Here is a 23,557-nt window from a genome sequence, read left to right as displayed (position 1 = left end):
AAGAGGCTCTAAACAGACTCACCTGGGTGCATTTGGTGTTGTGCAGCCTGCATGGGGTTGGGTGAGTAGGGCAGGGGGGCACTCGGGTTGGGCTGACCTGGTGGACGAATGAATCAAATGGGAGGTTTGTGTGTGAGAGGGAGAAGGAATGGGAGGTTTGTGTGTGAGAGGGAGATGGAATGGGAGGTTTGTGTGTGAGAGGGAGATGGAATGGGAGGTTTGTGTGTGAGAGGGAGAGGGAATGGGAGAGGTTTGTGTGAGTGAGGAGAGGAGAAGGAATGGGAGAGGTTTGTGTGTGAGAGGGAGAAGGAATGGGAGGTTTGTGTGAGTGAGGAGAGGAGAAGGAATGGGAGTGAGAAATTTTGTGTTCAGGGATGTGGCAAAAAAAAAGGGGGTTAAAAAATCTGTAAAAATAATATAATTAACAAAACAAAGTCCCTCAGAGCCATTGGGTCCATAGAGCCGGAGTTTATTCCAGTTTCGATAGCGTGAAACGGACAATAGCAATTGACACTTAGATAACCACGCCTCTCGGACAATCGTCATAATGTAAACAATGGCAGCGATTGGTAAACATGGCAAGCTACACGTGTTTTACTATCAATAGTATGCGTCTAAGTAAAATACCCACTGCTCTACCGCTTGACCAATAAAACCAACACAGAAAATTACATGTAAACTTAAACATTTATGATATTATGATCGAGAAAATCGTGTGATAATTAGTCACCCATTTGGAGGTATAAAAACAATAACAATGATCAGAGAGGGGTCGATTTCATTCACGTTATTGTTTATAAACAACCGACTATGTTTGTCCGAGCACATGTGAAGGTGTGTAACAAATTCCATGTTTTGATTGGTCAAAAATCTACTGGTTAATTGCTTGCAATCCTTTGGATAGGATGTTAGTTTTATCGCAAAGTACTTCCACCAGACCCAGGTACCCAATCACCGGTGGGTGGACGGGGGGGGGGGGGGGGGGGGGTCAGAAAAAAATCTCCACTACACCCGGGATCGATCTCAGTTCCGTTTCGTGTGAAGCATGTGCTCTACCAACTGAGCTATCGGGACCCCCTAATGGCACACATAGGGTCCAGAAAATTGGGTTTTGTTCCCAAATGGCGAGCAGCAGCTGAAATGAATTGCATGCATCGTGACATAGGGTCCAGAAAATTGCGTAATATTAATATAGAAGAAAAATCTTCGCAGGAGATTTCCTAAATGAAGGTAGAAATAGTATTCTATCATAATATAACGAGCATTCTTGCCTTTAAGGACCACGCTATTGTTTTCATTTTTGTTTTCCTGAAGATAGGACTTGAGTACAAAAAAATTTCCTTTTGGATGAATAAAGTACATTATCATTATCAATATAGGAATTATAAGGCAAAATTTAAAGGGCATCTAGGGAGAGAATTTTAAATGAACCCCGAGTCAGATTGCCGTTGTTAGTTCTTGGTGAGAAAGGTGAATAATGTCCATATTTTGTAAAAATTACAACAAAGACTATTATTGTTAATTATTAGATGAATAAATTATTAATACTAGTGTTAATTTGTTCAAAAAGGTAATGTCCTTTGATCCAAGGTATTAGTTGTGGAAAGAACAAAACACACCAAAACCTAGGTGAAAAGGAGAAATATTATCTAAAAATAAAGATATTCAGCTAAAATACATTTTTTATTAAAAATAGGAGCTAATACTAATACAACTACAATACAACAAGAGTGGGTTTGGAACATTGAATACACGGAATGTGATGGGGTTGGAAATAAAGTAAATACAATAGGGATCAAAAAACAGAATAGGGTTATTTTAAAATTGAGAAATAATTTTATACCAGCACAAATTTCAGTATCAGAAATACAACACCCCCCCCAAAAAAAACAAAAAAAAAAGTTATTATTTGTATTATTATCTGTGTTATTTATTGAAGAAAAAATTCCAATCGAAAAAATCTCATAGGTTTCTTATTTTCCAAAGCATCGTATTATTATAATCCCATTTTATTCAGAATTAACTGAGTCAACTTTTTCACTCAACGACTTTTGATGACGAATGTCATCATCTAAAACGTGTTTGAAACATTTTCTCCATGAAGACTGACAAATGTACAGGTCACAAGTATATTTTATCATTCATTTACTTTAATTATTATAACTGCCTGCACATATGATCTCTTCGATCCAGACGACTCACTTCAGTGATCTGTCCGGCGGTAAACTGATGGCAAATCCGAAGGTTGAAGGTCAAATGCTTGGACTCGTGATGACGCCCCAGCAGTTGTCCTAAATAACCATTGGGACTCAACGGTCATTCATTAATTAGATTAATTTAAAAGAATTTTGAAAGTTACTTGTAAATGAATCTGTGGAAAAGTTTTACATATTTTTTTAGACTTGCCCGTAATTCTGTGCTCAATGATGTAAATTTAAAAGTGGCTAGTCGGAACAATGCTGATCCCCAACCCAATTTATATTTTTTTATAATAGATTATATTATTATTTGGTTGTCAAAAAAAAAAAGAAAAAAGGGAGATGTGAATTGTTTAAAAAAAAAGACTTTTGAATTTTAAAAAAACATTGGAATTTCGATTGGTCTGAAATGAATGTTAATAAAAATCTATTTTAGAATTTTACAAAAGCCACAAAACAACAAGAGGCTGGGACTGGCATGCAGTTAATTTATAAGTACAAGAGTACAATTTGCTTTGAAGCAGACGATGATTGATAATTAAAAAACAAAACAAAGTTAGTTTTCATCTGTTCTAACAATTTGTTTAGCCAAAAACGAAGAACAACCCAAAATACAAAGACTGGTAAATGGTGAATGTAAAAGATAGTATGAATCAGTACCAAGAAAGAAAAAAAACCCAAACAAATCCCCCTCCCCCCTCTCATCCCACTAAAAAACCCCCCAAAAAACAAAAGTGAACAAATATAAAGCAATGAATACCACCGTATATTATGAGACTATATTTGGGAGAATGGAACCAGGCCTTAGTATTATGGTTGTCATGGGTACCAGGAAAACAAAAAATACCAGCCCTGAAAACCCGAATCCAAATTTTTTCCAACCCTTACATTAAAAATAATATGAAAATTCCTACCTTTTTTTTTTTTTTTACATTTTAAATTTTAAGATGCGATATAGCCCGGAACGTTGACGCTGTGAAATTTTGTAAATCCGGAACTCCGAGCTGGGCCCGGAGGTCTGGCACCCGCGATAAGGGTAGAATTTCTAATCCATTAAATAACTCTCCATTAACTTGTAAAACATGCTTTTGAGTTAAAAACGTTTGATTTTCTTTAAAAAGCAACAATTTGAAGGCCTAAATAAATTTTAACCCTTTCCTCCCCCTTCCATCTCAATCCCTCTATTTCCCGTTGTTATTTATTTCTCCGACCTTCAAGCAGCAACGATTTCATTGTTGTTCAATTTTCATTTTCACCAAGTTTTCACGACTTAGAAATGATCATTAAGTTCTGAAACTGATGCCAAAATTTCGTAATTTTACGACTTTTACGCAATAAAAGGAAGGTCTGAGAAGAGAGCTTAAGTTACTTTGAATATGTTTTACCATAAGACTATGATGGGACAGAGAGGTAAAGTTACTTTGAATATGTTTTACCATAAGACTATGATGGGACAGAGAGGTAAAGTTACTTTGAATATGTTTTACCATAAGACTATGATGGGACAGAGAGGTAAAGGTTGCTTTGAATATTTTTTACCATAAGCCTGTGGTGGGACATTGCCGGATGCCGCTGTCGGGGCTGGAGCTGTCGAACCTGCCCCAGGAGTTGAAGTCATCACTGGTGGGGGTGGTCTCGGTGGGGCTGTTCTTGGGGCTGGTGTCGGAGTGGCTGTCGACCCGGCTGATGTGACTGTCGTCTCTGTGTGCATTGTATGGAAGGGGGGGTGATGGGAAGGTATGAGGATGGAAATTCTATCTCTCTCTCTCTCTCTCTCTCTCAGTGCTTCCTCCAAGAAATTGTCAAAAAGGAGGTTTTTTTTAGAAGCCCGCCGAAGGGGGGTCCGAGGGCATGCTCGCCCGGAAAATTTTTTTAATTGCCATGCAATTAGAGCCAATTGGAGCCACTTTGGCATCAAAATTATGATTTTTGTTAAGCACTCCAATAAAAATTTTTTTCTTGAAATTTTCAGTGGATATTTCTCTTGGTTTTTGACAAGTGCGGATTTTTCACGGATCATTAAAAATGAGGAAATCCACATAAAAACGGAAAAGAGGAAGCACTGTCTCTCTCTCACACATACACAATGCCTCCCAATTATATAATATTTCCTCCTCTATCTGCCTATCTATCTAACTTTCTATATACCTACCTACCAACCTATCTGAGGCTGAGACGAAAGGTTAATTTTGTAATGTTCGATACCGATATCAAATTATTTTTAAAAACTGTGGGAATTAATCAGTTTCCCCGATCCGATTTGAATATTACCAAATAATCCCAAAATCAAAAGAACAGCAGAAAATACCTTCTAAACGTTTTTTGTTAAAAGTACAAACAAAGATGGTCAAACGATAAAACGGTGAAACACTTTCAGGCTCAAAATAAACATAAAATCCCCTATCATATAAACAGAATTATGTATCAATAAATTCCCATGAAGAGTGAATTCTAGCTGGCTTTTTTTGTTTTTGTTTTTCTTTTTCTTTTTTCAATTTTAGAAAAATGAAATCTTGAAATTGCTCACATTATGAAATGACTTTATGACACAGCCTTAATTATCTACTGAACTGTCTGTCTATCAGTCTATTTCAATTATCTCTATCAACTGTCTATCTGTCTTTCCATCTATTTCATCCATGTTATCAACAAACTATGTTTACACTTCCTCCTGTAAATATACATCTTCTGTTCAATACTCATTCAAAATCCTTATCAACTAAAGAATATGAGAAGCTGAAAGCTGTAAAGATATACCGATTATGGATGTGTCTATTATGGATGTGTCGATTATGGATGTGTCGATTATGAATGTGTCGATTATGAATGTGTCGATTATGGATGTGTCGATTATGAATGTGTCGATTATGGATGTGTCGATTATGGATGTGTCTATTATGGATGTGTCGATTATGGATGTGTCGATTATGGATGTGTCGATTATGGATGTGTCGATGGATGTGTCGATTATGAATGTGTCAATTATGAATGTGTCGATTATGGATGTGTGTGTGTGTAAAAAAACACAAAGACAAAACAAACACTAGATAGAATACAAGAGAAAATGGTGGTAATATGAAGAAAAGAGTTAGATAATTAATTGTTAATTATTGGATTCATCCCACATCACAGCTGTGGTTAGTTAGAGACACGCTATATATGGATGTGTCTATTATGGATGTGTCTATTATGGATGTGTCGATTATGAATGTGTCAATTATGAATGTGTCGATTATGGATGTGTGTGTGTGTAAAAAAACACAAAGACAAAACAAACACTAGATAGAATACAAGAGAAAATGGTGGTAATATGAAGAAAAGAGTTAGATAATTAATTGTTAATGATTGGATTCATCCCACATCACAGCTGTGGTTAGTTAGAGACACGCTATATATGGATGTGTATGTGAATATCAAATTAAGAATTTAAGGAGCAGGCACTGGTGTAAGATAAAGATCTGACCAAGTTTGTATGAAAGGTGTCAGACAAAGCAAGAAAGAAAAATACAAGAAAAAAAATCAATCCCAAAAAATTCACGCTACCTAGACTGGGGATCGAACCTCAGACCTGATTACCAGTCAGACGTGCTACAATTACAAATCTGACTGGTAATTAGAAGGTCTGAGGTTCGATCCCCAGTTGAGGTAGACTGATTTTTTGGGATGGTTTTTTTTTCTCTATTTTTCTTTCTTGCTTTGGCTGGCAGCTTTTATACACACTTGTTAAGATATTTCTATGAATGTGTATTTGACATAAAAATCATCTTATCTGTAAATCTGCATATATACGTACGTACGCTGACATTGATAAACCTCCCTGACCTAATTTGTCACTGTCAAAAGTATGTTTTATCTTATCTTAAGCTAAAGAAAACCATTGATAATGATATCCAAGAAAGGGGACAAAGTTCACCATCGACGAATTCAGAGTTTGGGAAATCAGTACTGGTGGTGAATAATATGTTTAAATGGATGAACATTTTTGAACGATGGCATTTAAGCATGGGTGTCAGCAGGAGGAAGTGCTGAAACCTGAAACTAAAATCTCGACACTTTGCCAAACCTGAAAATGTTCCTACTGAAAATGCGCCCTAAACTTTACTCTTATTTCATCATCGTTTTTATACCATTATTAATTTGTAAAAATTTTTTACTCAAAACACTGAAACCGGAGGTATTTGACTTCGAGATATCGCGAAACCGGAATTCCGGCATGAACCGGAAAACTGGCACCCATGGATTTAAGCCCCATTTTAACCGCCCAAACCCCCCCCCCCCCCCTCCCACTTTTAGAGCGATTGAGATGATAAATTATCATTGATACTCAAGCTCTGCCACACTATGGAAAACCCAGATTTAAAAATTTGGCCAGAAAACTCATCCTTCAAATATCGATCGATTTAAATGACCCTCATTTTGGCAAAAAACTCTCAAACCTGGGACTTCGTCACGTCCCAGAGCTAACTTCTGGACAGCGAGGAAACTACATCTATTTGGTCCACAACACAACAAGTCTCTCTCACTGCCAGCACATTTGATTGGGAGAAATGTAATCTTTTTTTTAAGAGGAGGAAATTCTTCTCCTGACACCAAAATCGCGAATTTCCAAGGATCCGAGGAAAACCACCAGCACTGGAAATAAATGTCACAATAATTGATTTATCTAATGTATCCTCCTAACCAAAGGGTACATAGCAATTAGTCCATTAAGGCTATCGGGGAAAGACCTCATCTCTAAAACAAAACAAAACAAAACAAAAAAAACACCTAAAAGTGATTTATTTACAGCTTTCAGGGAGGAAGGAAATTGAATCTAGTTTTAAAAAGAAAAGAAAAGAAAACCCAGAATAAACCAGGCAAAGACCGGAGCAGGGACCATTCCGCTGCACTAGGCACAAGAAATGAAATGAGTAGGAAAGTGCCACAGCGATGGGGGGGCTCGAACCCACAACCTTACTGGTACGACAACTCCGCCTGGTCAGGGAGAGCGTGGCTTTACTGTGTGAACTATCCACCACTTCCAGTAAGGTCACAGGTTCAAACCCCCCTTGCACCGCAGTGAAATATTTTATTCTCTACTGTCTTCTGGCACTTTCTTACTCACTTCATTTCTTGTAATTATCAATATAAGTGCCTGCTCCACTCACTTTTTTGAATTAATCTACACTAAGCAGAAACCTAGAGGAACTAGACTTCATGAGCCATTAAGAAAAAAAAAAAAAATAATCACATCTTGTCTTCATTCAAATTCCCCTCATTTTTTCCCCCTCTTTCTTCAATGCCGCATTTTTCCATTTAATAGATAGATGGCTTTACACTCCATATTGAACTTAAACGTAAGATTCACGTTTTGACCTTAAATTTTGAAAATCGTTATACGAGACTCATAGGTTTGAACACCAATAAAACAATTATGTATGGTAAAAATGATAGAAAAGGACAACAGCTCCATTCGGGCAAAACAACAAACACTGCGATTCTGTAGAATAAAACTGCTGGGGGAGACACAACACATTGACTAGCAAATAAATTAAACGATGCCGTTAAAACAATAGAAATTTCTAGAAGAAATAAAAATTACACCTAATAATTTTGGAGTGAATGATCAAATGAGAATAATAAATTAGGACGTCTATACAATATAATATGCAGGAATTGGTAAAATTGTTTCGTTATAAAAAAAACCTTCGTTTTGGACTGACTACTTTTCAAGACTCACTACGACCATAGATTGGCATTCACAATAGAAAAAAAAATAAATATAAAGTTTACCTTGTGTAGCAGTGGTGGCTTGCTGAGGCGGCCCCCCTTGGTAGCGTGGGGCGGCCGGGGGTGCCTGGGCCGGGGTGTTGGCAATGGCTTTCTGGAGGTCGGCCATCAGCTCGTCTTTCTCCGTTTTGCGAGCGAAGCAGAAGTCATTGATCTTAGTCTGGAGCCTGACAAGTAGTGGGGTCAGGTCGTTGTAGAACTGTGGGATTTGGTTTTGTTTTTTTTCAAAATAAATTGAATTAGTGATTGTTTGTCAAGAATACTAACGAAGAATTGGTTAATTTTTCTACAATCTTTATAGAAATGAGTTAAATGCATTGCGGGAATGCTGCTAACCCTAGCCCAGGACAATGTGTTCAATAGAGAGACAAAATGAGTCCGATTTTGAAAAAAATGTGTACAAAAATCCTTCAAAACCTATAATTAGAACTAAATTTGATGATGGGCAATTGGGCCATACTAGCAATATTATTATTGATGATTTAAATTATTGAATAAACATACACTTGATATAAACAATACAAATAGTATCCACTTCCAGAATCCACGTACAAATCTGACACGACCCACCCAGATAATACTATATTGAACTCCCTATATGAACGTCCATGGCAACAAATAGATTAAAGTGTTTAAGTACACTAAAAGAGTGTACATGATTGTTAAAAATGCTTAAATAATAAAAAGTTAATAATACGTACATTCCTGAGCAAAACGTGTACGATGATCCGAACACATTTTGGTTCCTAGTACACATTCTGCTCATTTCGCACATTTTTTATGTAAGGTTGGCACCACTGTGATGGCGAAAGAGTGAAAATGGAGAGGCTTCGTATGGGAACAAAACAGACAATGGACGTTTCGGGTACAAACCCTTCGTCAGCACAACGATACACAAATTAACGTGGAAAACAAATAAAATATAATGCAAAAAAACTTGTGTCGTCTGTACTCAATGGTGGTTGGAGTATGAATCATTCAATTTGTGTATCGTTGTGCTGACGAAGGGTTTGTACCCGAAACATCCATTGTATGTTTTGTTCCCATACGAAGCCTTTCCATTTTCACTCTTTCGTTTGTATTTTACGATCACCGGCTTCAGGCAGCCCTTACCGTTTTTCTACACCACTGTAGTGGCCAACTTTTCAAAGAGTTAAAACGGGACACTCTATAACACACACACTATTTGGACTATTATACAATGTCATCTAGATTTAGGGGGGGGGGGGCGAAGTGGCTGAGTGGTTAAGGCATTGCACTGTGATCCGGATGACCCAGGTTCAAGCCCAGATTCAGGCACTTTCTGTTTTTTTTTTCCTTAGGCAAGATTATTAACCCCCAATTTGCTCACTGTGACAACATGGGTGATTCCTGTTGACATCAGACATCTTGTTTGATGAGTTATCTATATTCCTTCGTGGAATGCCAAGGCGAAGATATCTTATGATGTCGTGGCGCAAAAGGCGTAATTTTTTTAAAATTTAGATTTAGAGCCTTTTCTGTTCCTTGTTTTGATTTGCCAGACGTTACCCGGGGTCATGCAAGGGTCATTTCCATACATACCAACAGTCAAATTGAAGAAAAAAAAAAAAAAATGATTCTCCAGATTGCCAAATCGGGATAGTCCCGATTACATCAGACCGACCAGTCCAGTTTGTTGCAATGTAAATGTAACTAAAAACTTAAATTGAGCTTTTATAAAGCTCGGAAAAAAAAATAATCTCGACTTCACTTGGGATTAAACTCAGTCCCTTTGCATTGTGAAGCGAGTGATCGAACAACTGATCTAACAACTTGTGCGGCTATGTGGTCTAGTAGTGTGACACTCGCTTTCGGATCGGAAGGTCCTGGGTTCGAGCCTTGCTGGGCGCATAGTTGAGTCTTTGGAAAAGACTCTTTACTCACATTCCCTCACCGTAACTCAGTTGAAAAATGAGTACCTGACCGTTAACAGCGTTGTCTCTGTCCGAAAAAAATTGTAATATCGCCTAACAGACGTCATGTCTTGTCCTACGTGTTAAGTGTTGCTGTTGGCCAGGGACCCCTTGTAAAGCGCTTTGAGCACGTTTAGTGGATGAAGACAATGACGACATAATCCTACCTTGGTGCCCTCTTCCAGATTTCCCTTCAGTTCCATAAAGCTGTCGTAGCCGGCTGCCAGGTCCTTGAGTAACGTCTCTCTCTGTGCTGCTGTCTGATTGGACGACTTGGCGTTGGTGAATTCCGTGTTGGCCGTCTGGAGATTGGATTCATGTCACATGACTGGCATTGCATTCGGAATACTTATTTTGACAAAAAAAACAAAAACAAAAACAACAAACAAAAAAACCCCCAAAAACCAAACTGTTTGTTTGATTTTTGATTTTAATAAAAATAATAATAATAATAATAATAATAATGATAATAATAAAAATAATAATAATAATAATAATAATAATAATAATAATAATAATAATAATAATAATAATAATAATAATAATAATAATAACAACAATAATAATACTTTATTGCATCCCAAAAAGGAATTTTTTTGTACAGAAGTGTTATAATTTATACAATAAGATAAAAAAAAAAGATAATGGAAATATGATGTACATATAAACAAGGAGCGGTTCCACAACCAGCTCCACGCTTTATATGCATAACTCCAACACTGTAAAATAGTTTAAACTATATTTAAGGATTTATTACAGCGTTTCCAACACATTTAGGTCATATCACAATCAGTAAACAGGAAGAAAATTGGATAGTATAAACATTCTAGATGTACAATGAAAAGGACTTGAGGAGGAAAAAGTAAGACAAAGGGGAATTGGTTCAAATAGGAAACAGATGTAGATTTCAAGTGTACTTAGTTTGAGATCAACTAAAAGTCTCACCCAGACACCAGCACAAGATCACACTGAGAGGAACACACTCAAATGTTTACAAATCATATGTTAAAAAAGCCAGGCAAGTCGTGGGTTCGAATCTCCATCACCAAAAAGTTTTTATTCTGTTTTGTCCTCTGGCACTTTCCTACTCATTTCATTTCAGGACAATCAAAATCATATTATTATTGTGTGTATATATATATATATATTCATACAAAACTCATGTAACACACAGTCCTGAGGATGGCTGAAAAGACCTGAAATATCGATGTAGACTGAATCCAACATTGTGGTAAATATTAAAATAATAATTCGCTCCATTGCTACATGTCGAGCACTTTCGTACCATATTTGTATCCGCACGATCAATATATATATATATATATATATATATATATATATATATATATATAATGTAAATTTTCACTCACATTTTTTGCCGAGACGACTCGTTTCTGTGTTTTTCCTTTAATTCACACTTCTTCAGTCGGCATAATCCATTCTGTCATGTCATGACAGAATGGATTATGCCGACTGAAGAAGTGTGAATTAAAGGAAAAACACAGAAACGAGTCGTCTCGGCAAAAAATGTGAGTGAAAATTTACATTATATATTAGCTCTAACCACCATTATCGAGCACTTTTGTACCTACAAGTACCCACCAACACTCATAAATATATATATATATATATATATATATATATATATATAGAATGCAAATTGTCACTCACATTTTTTGTGGCCGAGACGATTCGTTTCTGTGTCTTACACGTCTTCAGTCCGCGTAATCCTTAGTAATGTCCGTAGAAAAGTTCTTACTCCAAACTAATTGCTTGATCTTGGTTTCGTTGTGTATTGGTGATTAGTGTTGAAAAAATGTGAGTGACAATTTGCATTCTATATTAGCTCTAACCATCATTAACGGGCACTTTCCTACCTACGAGTACCCACCAACACTCATAAATATATATATATATATATATATAACTGTGACTTACTTGAATAGATGACAAGACAGTTTCTTGCCGACGGATACTGTCAGACACCTGGTCTCTAAGAGGGGAATAGATCTTATCAAGCTCCGTGGCTGACAACGCCTCCTCGTTAATGGCACCGTCCTCTGCCAGGGATGACAGGAATTTGGCACCTGGTCGTCCATGAAATCAAAATGATTATTGGGGGGGGTAAAATCCAGTTTAAACAAAATTCAAATTCAACAAACTTAATTTATAATTTGGGTTTATAAAAGCTGGAGCTGGAAGTGTAACATAAAGACCTGGACAAGTCTGCATAAAAGGTGCCGGACAAGGCAACAAAGAAAGAAAAATACAAGAAGAAAAAAAATCCCTCGACTTAATTTTTGGGATAGTTTTTTTTTCTTCGTATTTTTCTTTCTTTAAAAAACATAAATAAATGAATAAAATTCCCTTTATTTATCCCATAGGGGAAATTTGTCTCTAGGGTCTATTCCAAGGGAAGACTGGAATAACCCAGTTATCAGCCGCAGTGCAGCACCACAAATTGAGTTAAGGCGAGGTGACTTGCTCAAGGCCACACAGCGCAGCAGTGGGTGATCGAACTCGGTACCTTTCGGGTACGAAGCAAAGACCGTACCGCTGACCCACGCCACCCCTATGATATTACAAAATATATATGTTGAATGTAATGTATTTCTATTGCAGTTTAAGCAAATTGATTACAAATCAGTCATCAATTTAAACTCTTTTTAAAAATATAAAGTAGACGAGTGCCTTCTCTTTAATTCTTTTCAACGCACCCTGTATTGGTAGAAATCAACTCTTTCCTTAACGATCCTTGTCAGCATTTCCCCAAAATGGCAGGCTTACCCAGCAGAAAAAAATTGATTTTTTAAACTCAAACAATCTCTCTACAATAAAACTTTATCATCATCATTGCCTTTTTCACCCTGGGTCAGGGTATAGGCCACAGACAAACAGTTTCCATCCTTCTCTATCCTGAGCCAACTTTTTTATCTCATTCCAGGTCTTACCACTTCTCTGTATATCAGCTTCTTTAATTCTTCTCCATGTTCCTCGTGGCCTTCCCCTTGATCTTCTGCCCTGAGGGTTCCAGTCCAATACTTTCTTTGTTATAGTTGAGTCATTCTTTCTAAGCGTGTGTCCAATCCACCTCCACCGTCTTCTTCCTATATCCTCTCCCACTGGTTTCTGCTGTGTTCTTTTCCATACTTCTTCATTTTTTATTCTATCCATCCATTTTATTCTGAGTAGCTTACGCATGCACCTGTTTACGAAAATCTGTACCCTCCTTATACATGCCTGTGATGCGTTCCAAGTTTCACATCCATACAGTAGGACAGACTTCACGTTTGAGTTGAAAAGTCTTAGCTTTAGTTGAAGGGAGATATCTTTAGTTCTCCAAACTCTGTTCAAAGATGTGAATGCAGCCTGTGCCTTTCCTATTCGTGCTTTCACCTCTGCTTCCGTGCCTCCATCCTTGTCAATTATACTTCCGAGATAGCAGAAAGTGTCTATATCTTCGAGTTCCTGATCTTTTACTTTGATCTGCTCCCTTTGACGCGTACCTATCCTCAAGACCTTTGACTTTGCAGGGTGAATTCTTAGACCAATTGATTCCGAGAGGCTGTTTATAATTGTGGTTTTTGCTTGCATCTGGTCCTGGGTGTGGGACAGAAGAGCCAGATCATCTGCAAAATCCAGATCATCCAACTGTGTCCAGGGGGTCCACTGTATCCCATTTCTTCTCCTTTGGAGGTTTCCTTCATTAGCCAATCAATGGCAAGGATGAACAGGAATGGTGAGAGCAAGCATCCCTGCTTGACACCAGTCTTAATTTCAAAGCTGTCAGTAAGCTGATCTTCATGTACAACCCTGCAACTTGATCCTTCATACATTTCCTTAATGAGGTTTACTATCTTTTCAGGGAGTCCATAATGTGCCAGAATTTTCCACAATGTTGCTCTGTCAATACTGTCGAAAGCCTTCTCGTAATCCAGAAAGTTGACAATAAGAGGAGAGTTCCATTCTATAGACTGTTCTACTATGATTCGCAGAGAGGCAATCTGGTCGGTGGTTGAACGGTTTTTCCGAAAACCTGCCTGTTCGTCCCGCAGTTTAGCATCTGTTGCATTCTTAATTCTCTCTAAAATAATACGGTTGAAAACCTTTCCTGGGATAGAAAGAAGAGTGATGCCTCGATAATTATTACAATTACTGAGGTCCCCTTTCTTTGGAAGCTTGATAAGATGTCCTTCCTTCCAATCCTTTGGGAATATCCCGTCATTCCAGATTCTCTCAAATAGTGGGTGCAGGGCCTCAGCATTTCTTTTCGCATCAACTTTTAGAGCCTCCGGTGGAATCTGGTCTGGTCCAGCAGCTTTCCCCCTTTTCATCTTGTTAATGGCACCCACAATCTCTGCTATCGATGGTGGATCACAGCTAATTGGTAGCTCATTCCTTGCAGGCAAAATTTCTGGCTGGTTGTCTGGTGGTGGTCTGTTCAGAAGGCAGTTGAAATGTTCCCTCCATCGTTCAGATTGAGCCTCTTTTCCAAAAATAGTTTTCCCATCTTTGTCTTTGACTGGTACCTCTGGTTTCCCATATTTTCCAGCAAGTGTCTTGGTAGTTTGATAAAGGATCCTCATGTGTCCTCCAGTCGCTGCTGCTTCTGCTTTCTCTGCAAGTCTGTTCATGAATGCTTCCTTGTCTTTCTTCACAGATCTTTTGACTTCCTTAGCTATGGCTCGATACTGCTCTTGTGCATCCAGTCTTGAAGCCCTTGTTCGGCTTGCATTCACTTGTTCCTTCCTTGTTCTCCTCTTTTCAATAAGGTCCAAGGTGGTTGGACTTATCCATTCTTTATGTTCCGATTTCTTTACCCCCAATACCTCGTGGCAAGTTGTTATGTAGACTTCCTTGACCTTTGCCCAATGTGACTCTACATCTATGTCCTCCTCGAGCTCAGTAAGAGGTTGGAATCTATTACTCAATTGTAGTTTGAATTCCTCATTCTTTTCCCCATCAAGTGCATTCACCTCGAATTTTCTTCTTGTATGTGATCTGGCCCCGTGTTTTCTGAGTCGGAGCTTAAGCTTTGCCAATAGCAGGTGGTGGTCTGATCCAACATCTGCCCCTCTCCGTACTGTCACATCTTCCAATGAACGTCTGAATCTACGAGAGATACAAAAATGATCAATCTGATTCTCTGTCACACCATCTGGTGAGACCCAAGTTGCTTTATGGATCCTCTTATGGGGGAACACTGATCCTCCAATCACCAAACTGTTGAATGCACAGAAATTTGCAAATCTCTCTCCATTATCATTCATTTCTCCCATGCCATGACGTCCCATGATACCTTCATAGCCTACGTTATCCTGTCCCACTTTTGCATTAGCATCTCCCATCAATATGTTGATGTCTTTCCTTGGCAACTTGTCAATGACTTGTTGTAGCAGACCATAAAATGTATCTTTGTCCTCATCTATTGCATCATTTGTTGGGGCATAGATCTGTACAATGTTCATGTTGATCTTCTTACTCCGTGTTGTAAAGGACGCCATGATGATCCTTTCTCCGCATTGTTCCCATCCTCTCAGTGACTTCTGGGCAAACTTGCTTAGAATTATTCCTACTCCCTGTGTATGAATCCCGTCCCCTCTCCCTGAATATAAAATCTTCTCCCCAGACTTGAGGTGTTTCTGTCCGGATTGTATCCAGTGGGTTTCGCTTACTCCAAGTATATGCAGCCTGTATCTTCTCATCTCAGTCACAACTTGAGAGCTTTTTCCTGCTTCATACATGGTGCGAACGTTCCACGACGCGATTCGAAGCTGCTTGTTTGGCGAAGACGTCATCGGGTCAGCAGAGTCCTTTCGGCTTTGTCTGTTGTCCTTCATAAATTCTGTAATTCCAGAAACTCTTCGGTCGCCCAAGCTAAAAAAAGGATTTAGTTTGTCTGTCTGTGTTTCTGTAACGGTTTGAGTTTAACGGAAAGGGGTGTTAACCCTTTGCCAACCCCCAACCTGGAGGACCAGGTGACTCAAAGATGGGGGAATCACACACCATTAGTCGCCTTTTACGACACGCTGGCTTGGCGTTGGGCTATTCTTGACCCTCTCAGTTGAGGGACCCCGGACACCACACGGGGTAAAACTTTATGGTCTTATAAATTAAACAAAGATCATTCTTCAAAGTTTGTAATGTACAAAATAAATATGAATAAGAAAAATGTATATTGTTCTGTAACAAATGTGACGATTTTGATGCAGGTGGTAAGAAGAGGGTTAAAAACAAAACGCAAGAGAAGAGATAGCGATAAAAAACTGATAGAAACTGTGGACTAAAAAGTAATGAACAAAAAAAATGAATGGAACGGTTCCGACTCAATACCCTTCTCAGCCAATAACACCCATTCACTGCTGGGTGGAGAGAGAAAGAGAGAGGGGGAGGGGGTCAATCTTGGTCCCTTTGCGCGTGAAGCGAATGCTCTATCAACCGACCTCCGACCTCCAACCCCCCCCCCCCCCAAACCAGATACTAATAGATATCAAATTCACAACTCTCACACCCATGACAAAAAGAGGAAGAAAAATATATTGTGAGAAAACGTACTCATATCAAACTGTGCCTCCTTCAGTTCAGACTCCATAACGTCTCTCTCTGCCTTCATTGTGTTGACCTGAATATTGAAAATAATAAAAATATAATATTACATGGCCACACATTATTTATCTGGACTCCATCAAATATATGGATGAAATCGTGACAGGTTGCAGAATCAAGAGTGAGCAGGATTTAATGCAACAGTAGTGTGCCACCACTCTCTTAGAGTCAAAAGAGGGCAGGGCTTTGCACTATGGGTTTGTGATATCATCTGTGATCATTAAATAGGAGGGGAGGGAGCTGGGCATAGTCTTGACAACAGGTGGACAATGACAGTTGTAAAGAGAAACTGGGCGATTTCCTTTGACAACTGTGCATTGTGACCAGCGAGTTTGGTGAGAGCTTATTGTCTCTCATCACGGCTAATCTCTTTGACTCTTACAAATGTTGAGAACAAAGGAGTGAAAGTTAATCCAATCTGAATAAGATGTCGGCTTACATCATAGCTGCTTTTGGTTGACAAATCTATACAGGGCTGCCATATGGTTTTTGTTTCAATCAAATTGTTCTTAGGTGGACAAAGAACAACATTTACAACAACTGGTTCGAGTTTACCGTATATGTTTAAAATGTTGCAATAAGGGACAGGAAACTCAATTTGGGTTAATTGCAACTTTGGTTAATCGCAAACATTTTCACTGATCCAAAGTGTTGCGATTATCCAGAGTGAACTGTATGTATATTGGCACCAGGCAAAAAATAAATTTCATCAACACTTACCTGCGGGTGGTTGGATGGGAGCATCACCCTTGAATCATATACCTATGATGTTCGCATGGGTGTACGATCCGATAGTGATGTCGTTTCTTCTTCTCTTTACTAGCCTATCCTGCTTCTTTGGTTTGTGATTGTATTTTTGACAGGGGATATTTTTTTTCTGTAAATCTTCTGCCTGTTTGTTCTTGGTTATTTATAATTTAGCTTATGATATCTTTAGGTTATGATTTTGATTTACATTTGTACTATTTTTGTTAGATTGCTTGTTTTTTTGTTTCAGCGGTCTCTCATATAACCTCAATTGTGTTGGAAGAGACCTAAAGCAACAGACAAACAAACACTTACCTGTTCAATCAAATCTCGTAGATTCTGTACAACAGGGCTGTTTTGGAGAGAGGCCGCAGCATTGGCTGATGGGAGAGCTGCTTCCAACTCACTCTGTTGTGACGTTGATGAAAGAAATGAGGGTTGAAGAATAAAATTGTATCTTTTAATAAAATTGAGAAAAAGTGTGGCATGGGCACTTGTATCAATGATGATGAGAAGAATAGGGTATGGAGAAGTGCCAGATGTAAACAGATAATAAAAAGTCACGGGGTCAGTGACAAACTCAGGTTCCAATAGGGTTCAACAGTCGTGACATCACTTCCCTCGTAGTGATGCACAGTACCTTAGTAACTGGTTCTAAACTATCGGAACAATGGCGGACGCCCTTCTCCGACGAGCATAAAAGTGTATCCAGAGGAGTAAAACATTATAAATCTGATCATGTTTTGACTTTTATACATTCTGATCAAATGACATGTGAAAAAGTTCTAGCCAGCATGAAGAATAAAAAATACCAATTTTCTTTGTTTACAACCAAGCTGCTGGTTGCTGGACGGACGTGACATCAGACTTTTGAATCCTATTGACGTGACACCCTCTGCCTGGCCAGAAGAGAGAGGACAGCGAGCGGTCACACAAGCGATTAAGCTATCCAGCCACACAAGAAAACGGCTTTCAAACTTTTCATTCTCTGCTTTCATCTGGCTCCATGCCTATTTTTCTCATCAAATATTTTAATAAAGTACCTAATGAGCAAAACGAATAAATTGCAATTAAAAATATTCATCCAACGTGCGGGTTATCGATACCAACATGAAAAGGTCACTTGGTGTCGATTTGTTTGTTTTTAAGATTAAGGGTTTTACAGCACTTGCAACACATTTAGGTCATATCAACACCAGTAAAGAAGGAGAATATGGGATAGTAAAAAGCTCTAGAATTACAATAAAGAACCCAAGAAAACAGGGAATTGGTGTCGATTTCAAGAGCATACCATTGATGTACTTAGTTTGAGATAACCTAAAAGTCTCATCCAGACACGAGCACAGATCCCTACTAAGAGGAACACACCTGGCCAGGTGGGCTGGTAATTTCGGAAAAATGTTGGAAATTCAGCCTTGATTTTTGAGGTTGGAAATTTGAACACAGGGACCAAGAGGTCAGAATTCGGTTGGAAACTGTCTGTGGTGGTCGGGGAAAAATATTATCAATGAAAATTTCACATGGTTTTTATCACACCTGTTTTCTTTTACCAACCCTTCCATATTGTATAAAGTGGTTTACATCATCTGGGAAAGTAAAGGAAAGCTAACTGGAGAAAAAACAACACAAAAACTCTCAACAATTTTTATATTCGTAATAAACAAAAGAGTTCAAAATACAATTTTTAAAAAAAACAAAAATCAATTGTCCCACCTTTGGTCTAGACAGAAGAGAAATGGCATTTTTGTGTGCGTCGTATTTCTGTCTGACGATGGAGTCGGCGTGGATGGCCGTGTCCAGTATGGACTTGTACTTGTTGGCCTCCTCTCTCATGGGTTTGGTCAGGGAGCCCGAGGCCGTGCGACTCCAGCGCTCCTTGAATTGGTCACGGAGCTGCTGGTCTGATTTCTCCTCGTCGTCCAGGCTCTTCATACTCTGAAAACAACAAAAGATAGAGAAAGAGATTTTCACTTTACTAATGACTACAAAAATAAATTACACCATCCAGAATGGGTGTGGATATGTGGTCTAATGGTATGACTCGTCTTCGGACTAGAAGGTCAAGGGTTCGAGATCAGCTCTAAGTGGTCCATAGTCTAGTCCTTGGAAAAGACCCTTTACTCATATTCTCTCACTTTACTTAGGTGAAAAATGAGTACCTGGCCATAACAGTGGTGTCTCTGTTGGAAAAAAATTGTAATATTGCCAAACAGGCGTCACGTCTCATCCTAAATGTTAAGTGTTGCTGTTTGCTAAGGATTTCTTGTAAAGCGCTTTGAGCATGTTTAGTGGATATTGCACATTCAAAATTGGTATTCTTATATTTTTTTGTCATTATTAATATTTTCCTAATGTTGTACTCGTCACAAACATGATTTGAAAATATCCTTTTGATTAGGGTTTCATCAATGGTACTGATACAGTAAAAAACAAGAGATGAAGTGAGTAGGAAAGTGCCAGAAGACAATAGAGAATAAAAATTTCGCGGCGGTGATGGGGGGTTTGAACCCGTGACCTTACTGGTAAGACAACTCCGCCTGGCCGGGGAGAGCGTGACTCTACCATATGAGCTATCCATGATCCCCTCCCCCATCACCGCTGCAAAATTTTTATTCTCTAATGTCTTCTGGTACTTTCCTACTCACTTCATCTCTTGTTACTATCAACATAAGTGCCTGCTCCACTCACTTCTCCGATATGGTAAATCATTTTGTGAAATACGGTCAGTTATTCATAAGAGTTATTTCCCTTGGCTTGGTAGGTCAGAGTTAAAAGGGAAACAAATCTCTTGAGAAGCAATGGGTGCGGCTATATGGTCTAGTGGTATGACACTCGCTTTCGGATCGGAAGGTTCTGGGTTCGAGCCTCGCTCGGCGCATAGTTGAGTTCTTGGATAAAGCTCTTTACTAACATTCTCTCACTGTACTCAGGTGTAAAATGAGTACCTGGCCGTTAACAGCTTTGTCTTTGTCCGAAAAATTGTAATATCGCCTAACAGGCGTCATGTCCTGTCCTACATGTTAAATGTTGCTGTTGACAGGGGACCCCTTGTGAAGCGCTTTGAGCACATTTAGTGGATATTGCGCTATATAAAGCTCAATCTAATTTGATTTAAATATGTAATCGTACCTCGTTGAGAATCTCCCTGTTCCTATTCAGTAGATCGGGTAGTTCACTCATCAGCTGATCAATCCGACCGAGACCTCCCAGCTCTTGGATTTGCTGGGCCTTCTCCAGTAGAGACTGTGGCACTCCTTCACCGGTGAGGTCCTCAATGGCAGCCGGAAGGTTCAGAGATGCCAGGACACTGTTGGTATAGAAAAGAGAGAGCGAGAGGTTTGAAATTAATCTTATTTCATGACAACAATCCTTCGTTAATATGTAAATTGTCAAAACCACTTTCGTTAATATGTAAATTGTCAAAACCACTTTCGTTAATATGTAAATTGTCAAAACCACTTTCGTTAATAAGCAAATTGTCGAAAACACTTTCGTTATTATGTAAATTGTCAAAACCACTTTCGTTAATATGTAAATTGTCAAAACCACTTGAGACAAAAAATAGGAATTTCTTAACAATGGACAATTATGTATCAGAATGACGACCAACTTTGCCACCAATCACATAATGACAGTATTCGGACACGGTTGACAAAACTACATATCACAAGTATTAGGCAATGGAATGGGGAAAGGAGTGCATTTAATTATCTTACTTAATCCCCTTTTGGCAATCATTTTTAAAAAATTCATCTTATTAACCCCCCCCCCCCCCCTTCCCTCCATTTTTTTCTCCTTACCATCATCATAATCATTATTTTTGAAAATCGGAATTTTAGAGACAAAGTCGGAATTATGGAAAAGGAAGAGTGAAAATAGGAATGATTCTGAATTGGAAGGGTTGGCAGGTATGCAATCTCCTGTGCTGTGTCTTTCTATTCCCCCCCCCCCCCCTCCCCAACTCACCTGTTAATAAGCTGAGTAGCCTCCCTCAATCTTCCCACCTCCATGTTAACAACCTGAGATTTGCGACTCTCGAACGCCGTCAGGGCTTCTTGCACGGGCAACGGCACCAATTTTTCAAACAGGTCCGTGAATTTGGCCCCCATCGGGTGCGTGATGGCCGTTGGCTTGGCCACCGCGGCCTTGCCGATGAGTGGCAACGTGTTGAGTTCCGGGATCTTGTCGTGGTAGATGAAGTCGTTGTCTTTCTTGGCCGACTCCAATGCCCTTTGAACTTTGCCCTGCTCATTGCGGAAACTGAACGTGACCCCGCCTCTTGTCTGAGAGGCATTAAGCAACTCTTGAGCATGCTGAGGAAAAAAAAAGAGAGATAATGTAGGATATTTCATGAATCTTCTTTTTCTTTCACCGTATCCCACATTTTGCAGGGTTGCCATAATGAATGCCACATCTCCATGCATCTCGGGTCATAGCATCATCTTCCTCTAGGCCCAGTTCATTCATATCATCCTTTACCTTATCCAACCATCTAGTCTTTGGGCGTCCTTTTTTCCTCTTTCTCGCTTATTGTTAGTCGTGAACAGGAAAAATTAAATCTGATGAAATAGTTTATAAATATTTCATCACAAAAATAAAAGATTGATAAGGCATTCCAACTTATATGCCAAATCATACATGGATTAAAAGAGAAAATAGGCTAAATATTCATTCTATTCAAAGATATCCTTCTCAGTGGATGATTTGGCAACAATGTGTGAATAAAAACTGCATTTATTTGTTACAGTGAATGACATAATCAGTCGGATGGAACAAAAGGTTTGAACTGAGATATTGACAAGTTTAGTTAGAATGTCATTTTTTAAATCAAAAATGAGTTCTTGTCATAAATGATTAAATCAACCCTTTTTGTACATCCACGGGAAATATCAAAGCTTAATTTAACTTCTAAATATTTCTTACAGATAGTCAAGTTGAAAAAGTATGAAATTTGAGAAAAGTTGCTGGAGACCTTTCCCATACATCTGACCATAACTTCATGAAAAATCACCCGATTTACGTCAAATACAGATTAAAATGGGGAGGATATTCTTTCAGAAAAATTGCAAATCCAAAATGTTCACCTTCCGACTGATTATGTCATGTACTGACACATATAAGATATGATGGATTTGACTAGATAAACTTCATCAATTCAACAAAGGAAATTCAATTGTTCCATCAAATCACAAGAACTTTGTGGTGACGAATTGTCGCCATGACTACAGCACACAGACACCTTATAAATTTAATAATAATAATAATAATAATAATAATCTTTATTGTCCAAATTAAAGGCAATTCATGTGAGGTAAACAATGCTCAGTTTGGTTCATGGTATGAACATCAACACGTTTACATTACAGACACAGCCATACACGAACATACACGCTTGAACATTGTTTCTACACATGTATACAAAAGAAATGGGTGTACATACATACATGCAGACAGACATACAAACCAGCATACCATCGCATATACATGCCTACATACATACATACATAATCCATGTACTTTTTTCCAAAATAATCCTCTACCTAAACAACTGTGCGATATTATTAGTGGTTTTGGTTTCATTTGTCTCTGAAAAAGTGTGAATGATCTCGATCCCTTTGAGAATGAGGCGAGTGCCCCCCCCCCCCTCTATATGGATAGCTGGTGAAATAGTTACAACAATACTGAGAAGTGCACATTGTTTGGCAAAAAATCTATTAATTTATCATACGAGCAAGCGTTCTAATGATTTTTAAAATAGAATCTTTCACTGGGGAGTGAGACGATTATAAATTAAAATTTCATATTCAAAAATGAACAAACAAACAAACAAACCTTCAGTCGAGCTATTTCCTCCCCGTAACTCTTGGTCTGTTGAGCCACGCAACTCTGGTAGAACTCGGCCATGCCGTGGAAGGCCGCCTGCTTCATCACCACGGTGGGAATCCAGTCCTTGGGCCAGATGTCTCGGATAGAACCCAGCTGCATCAACTTCATGGCGTCCGAGTACAACTCGGATGTCTGGAAGGCCAACTTGGCCACCATGGCCTCTTTCATCTTGTCTGTGGAGAGCAGAAAAAGTAAATGTCAAAATTCTGTTCTTACTGGGAACGATCTGCATTCCAGGTTCTCATCCAACCAAACCGTTGATCACATGATTAGTTGCTGTCCAATGATTAGACATCTCTTAATAAATGTAAACACCATGTTTTGTTTATGATACTTGTATACATACTCGTGAGTCAAGCTAGACAAACGGGCCTATTGGATAATTGTGAAAATAGTGAACACTTTTTATTATGTAGG

At 38.6% G+C, this 23,557-nt stretch overlaps 1 protein-coding gene across 2 annotated transcripts in view; it reads right to left on the bottom strand.

Moving 5' to 3' along the window:
• The window catches only part of LOC144958149 (programmed cell death 6-interacting protein-like), a 35,790-nt gene that overhangs the window by 1,738 nt on the left and 10,495 nt on the right, over nt 1–23,557 (bottom strand). The window contains exons 6-16 of one of the 2 annotated variants that reach the window (XM_078889904.1): nt 23,087–23,313; nt 21,221–21,567; nt 20,384–20,561; nt 18,968–19,189; nt 17,570–17,662; nt 16,457–16,523; nt 11,840–11,988; nt 10,069–10,203; nt 7,971–8,166; nt 3,738–3,899; nt 23–97 (exon numbers count right to left, since the gene is read on the bottom strand). In XM_078889904.1, the coding sequence (XP_078746030.1) occupies nt 23–97; nt 3,738–3,899; nt 7,971–8,166; nt 10,069–10,203; nt 11,840–11,988; nt 16,457–16,523; nt 17,570–17,662; nt 18,968–19,189; nt 20,384–20,561; nt 21,221–21,567; nt 23,087–23,313 (1,851 nt within the window). The remainder of the gene's footprint in view (nt 1–22; nt 98–3,737; nt 3,900–7,970; nt 8,167–10,068; nt 10,204–11,839; nt 11,989–16,456; nt 16,524–17,569; nt 17,663–18,967; nt 19,190–20,383; nt 20,562–21,220; nt 21,568–23,086; nt 23,314–23,557) is intronic. The other variant, XM_078889905.1, reaches the window with a different exon arrangement.

The sequence above is a fragment of the Berghia stephanieae genome, chromosome 12 (genome assembly GCF_034508935.2).
Source record: "Berghia stephanieae isolate SIO BIC M18660-M18661 chromosome 12, UCSD_Bste_1.3, whole genome shotgun sequence".
Classification (NCBI taxonomy): domain Eukaryota; kingdom Metazoa; phylum Mollusca; class Gastropoda; order Nudibranchia; family Aeolidiidae; genus Berghia; species Berghia stephanieae.
The sequence above is the reverse complement of the archived record's forward strand: the minus strand, read 5'-3'. Positions and strand labels throughout refer to the sequence as shown.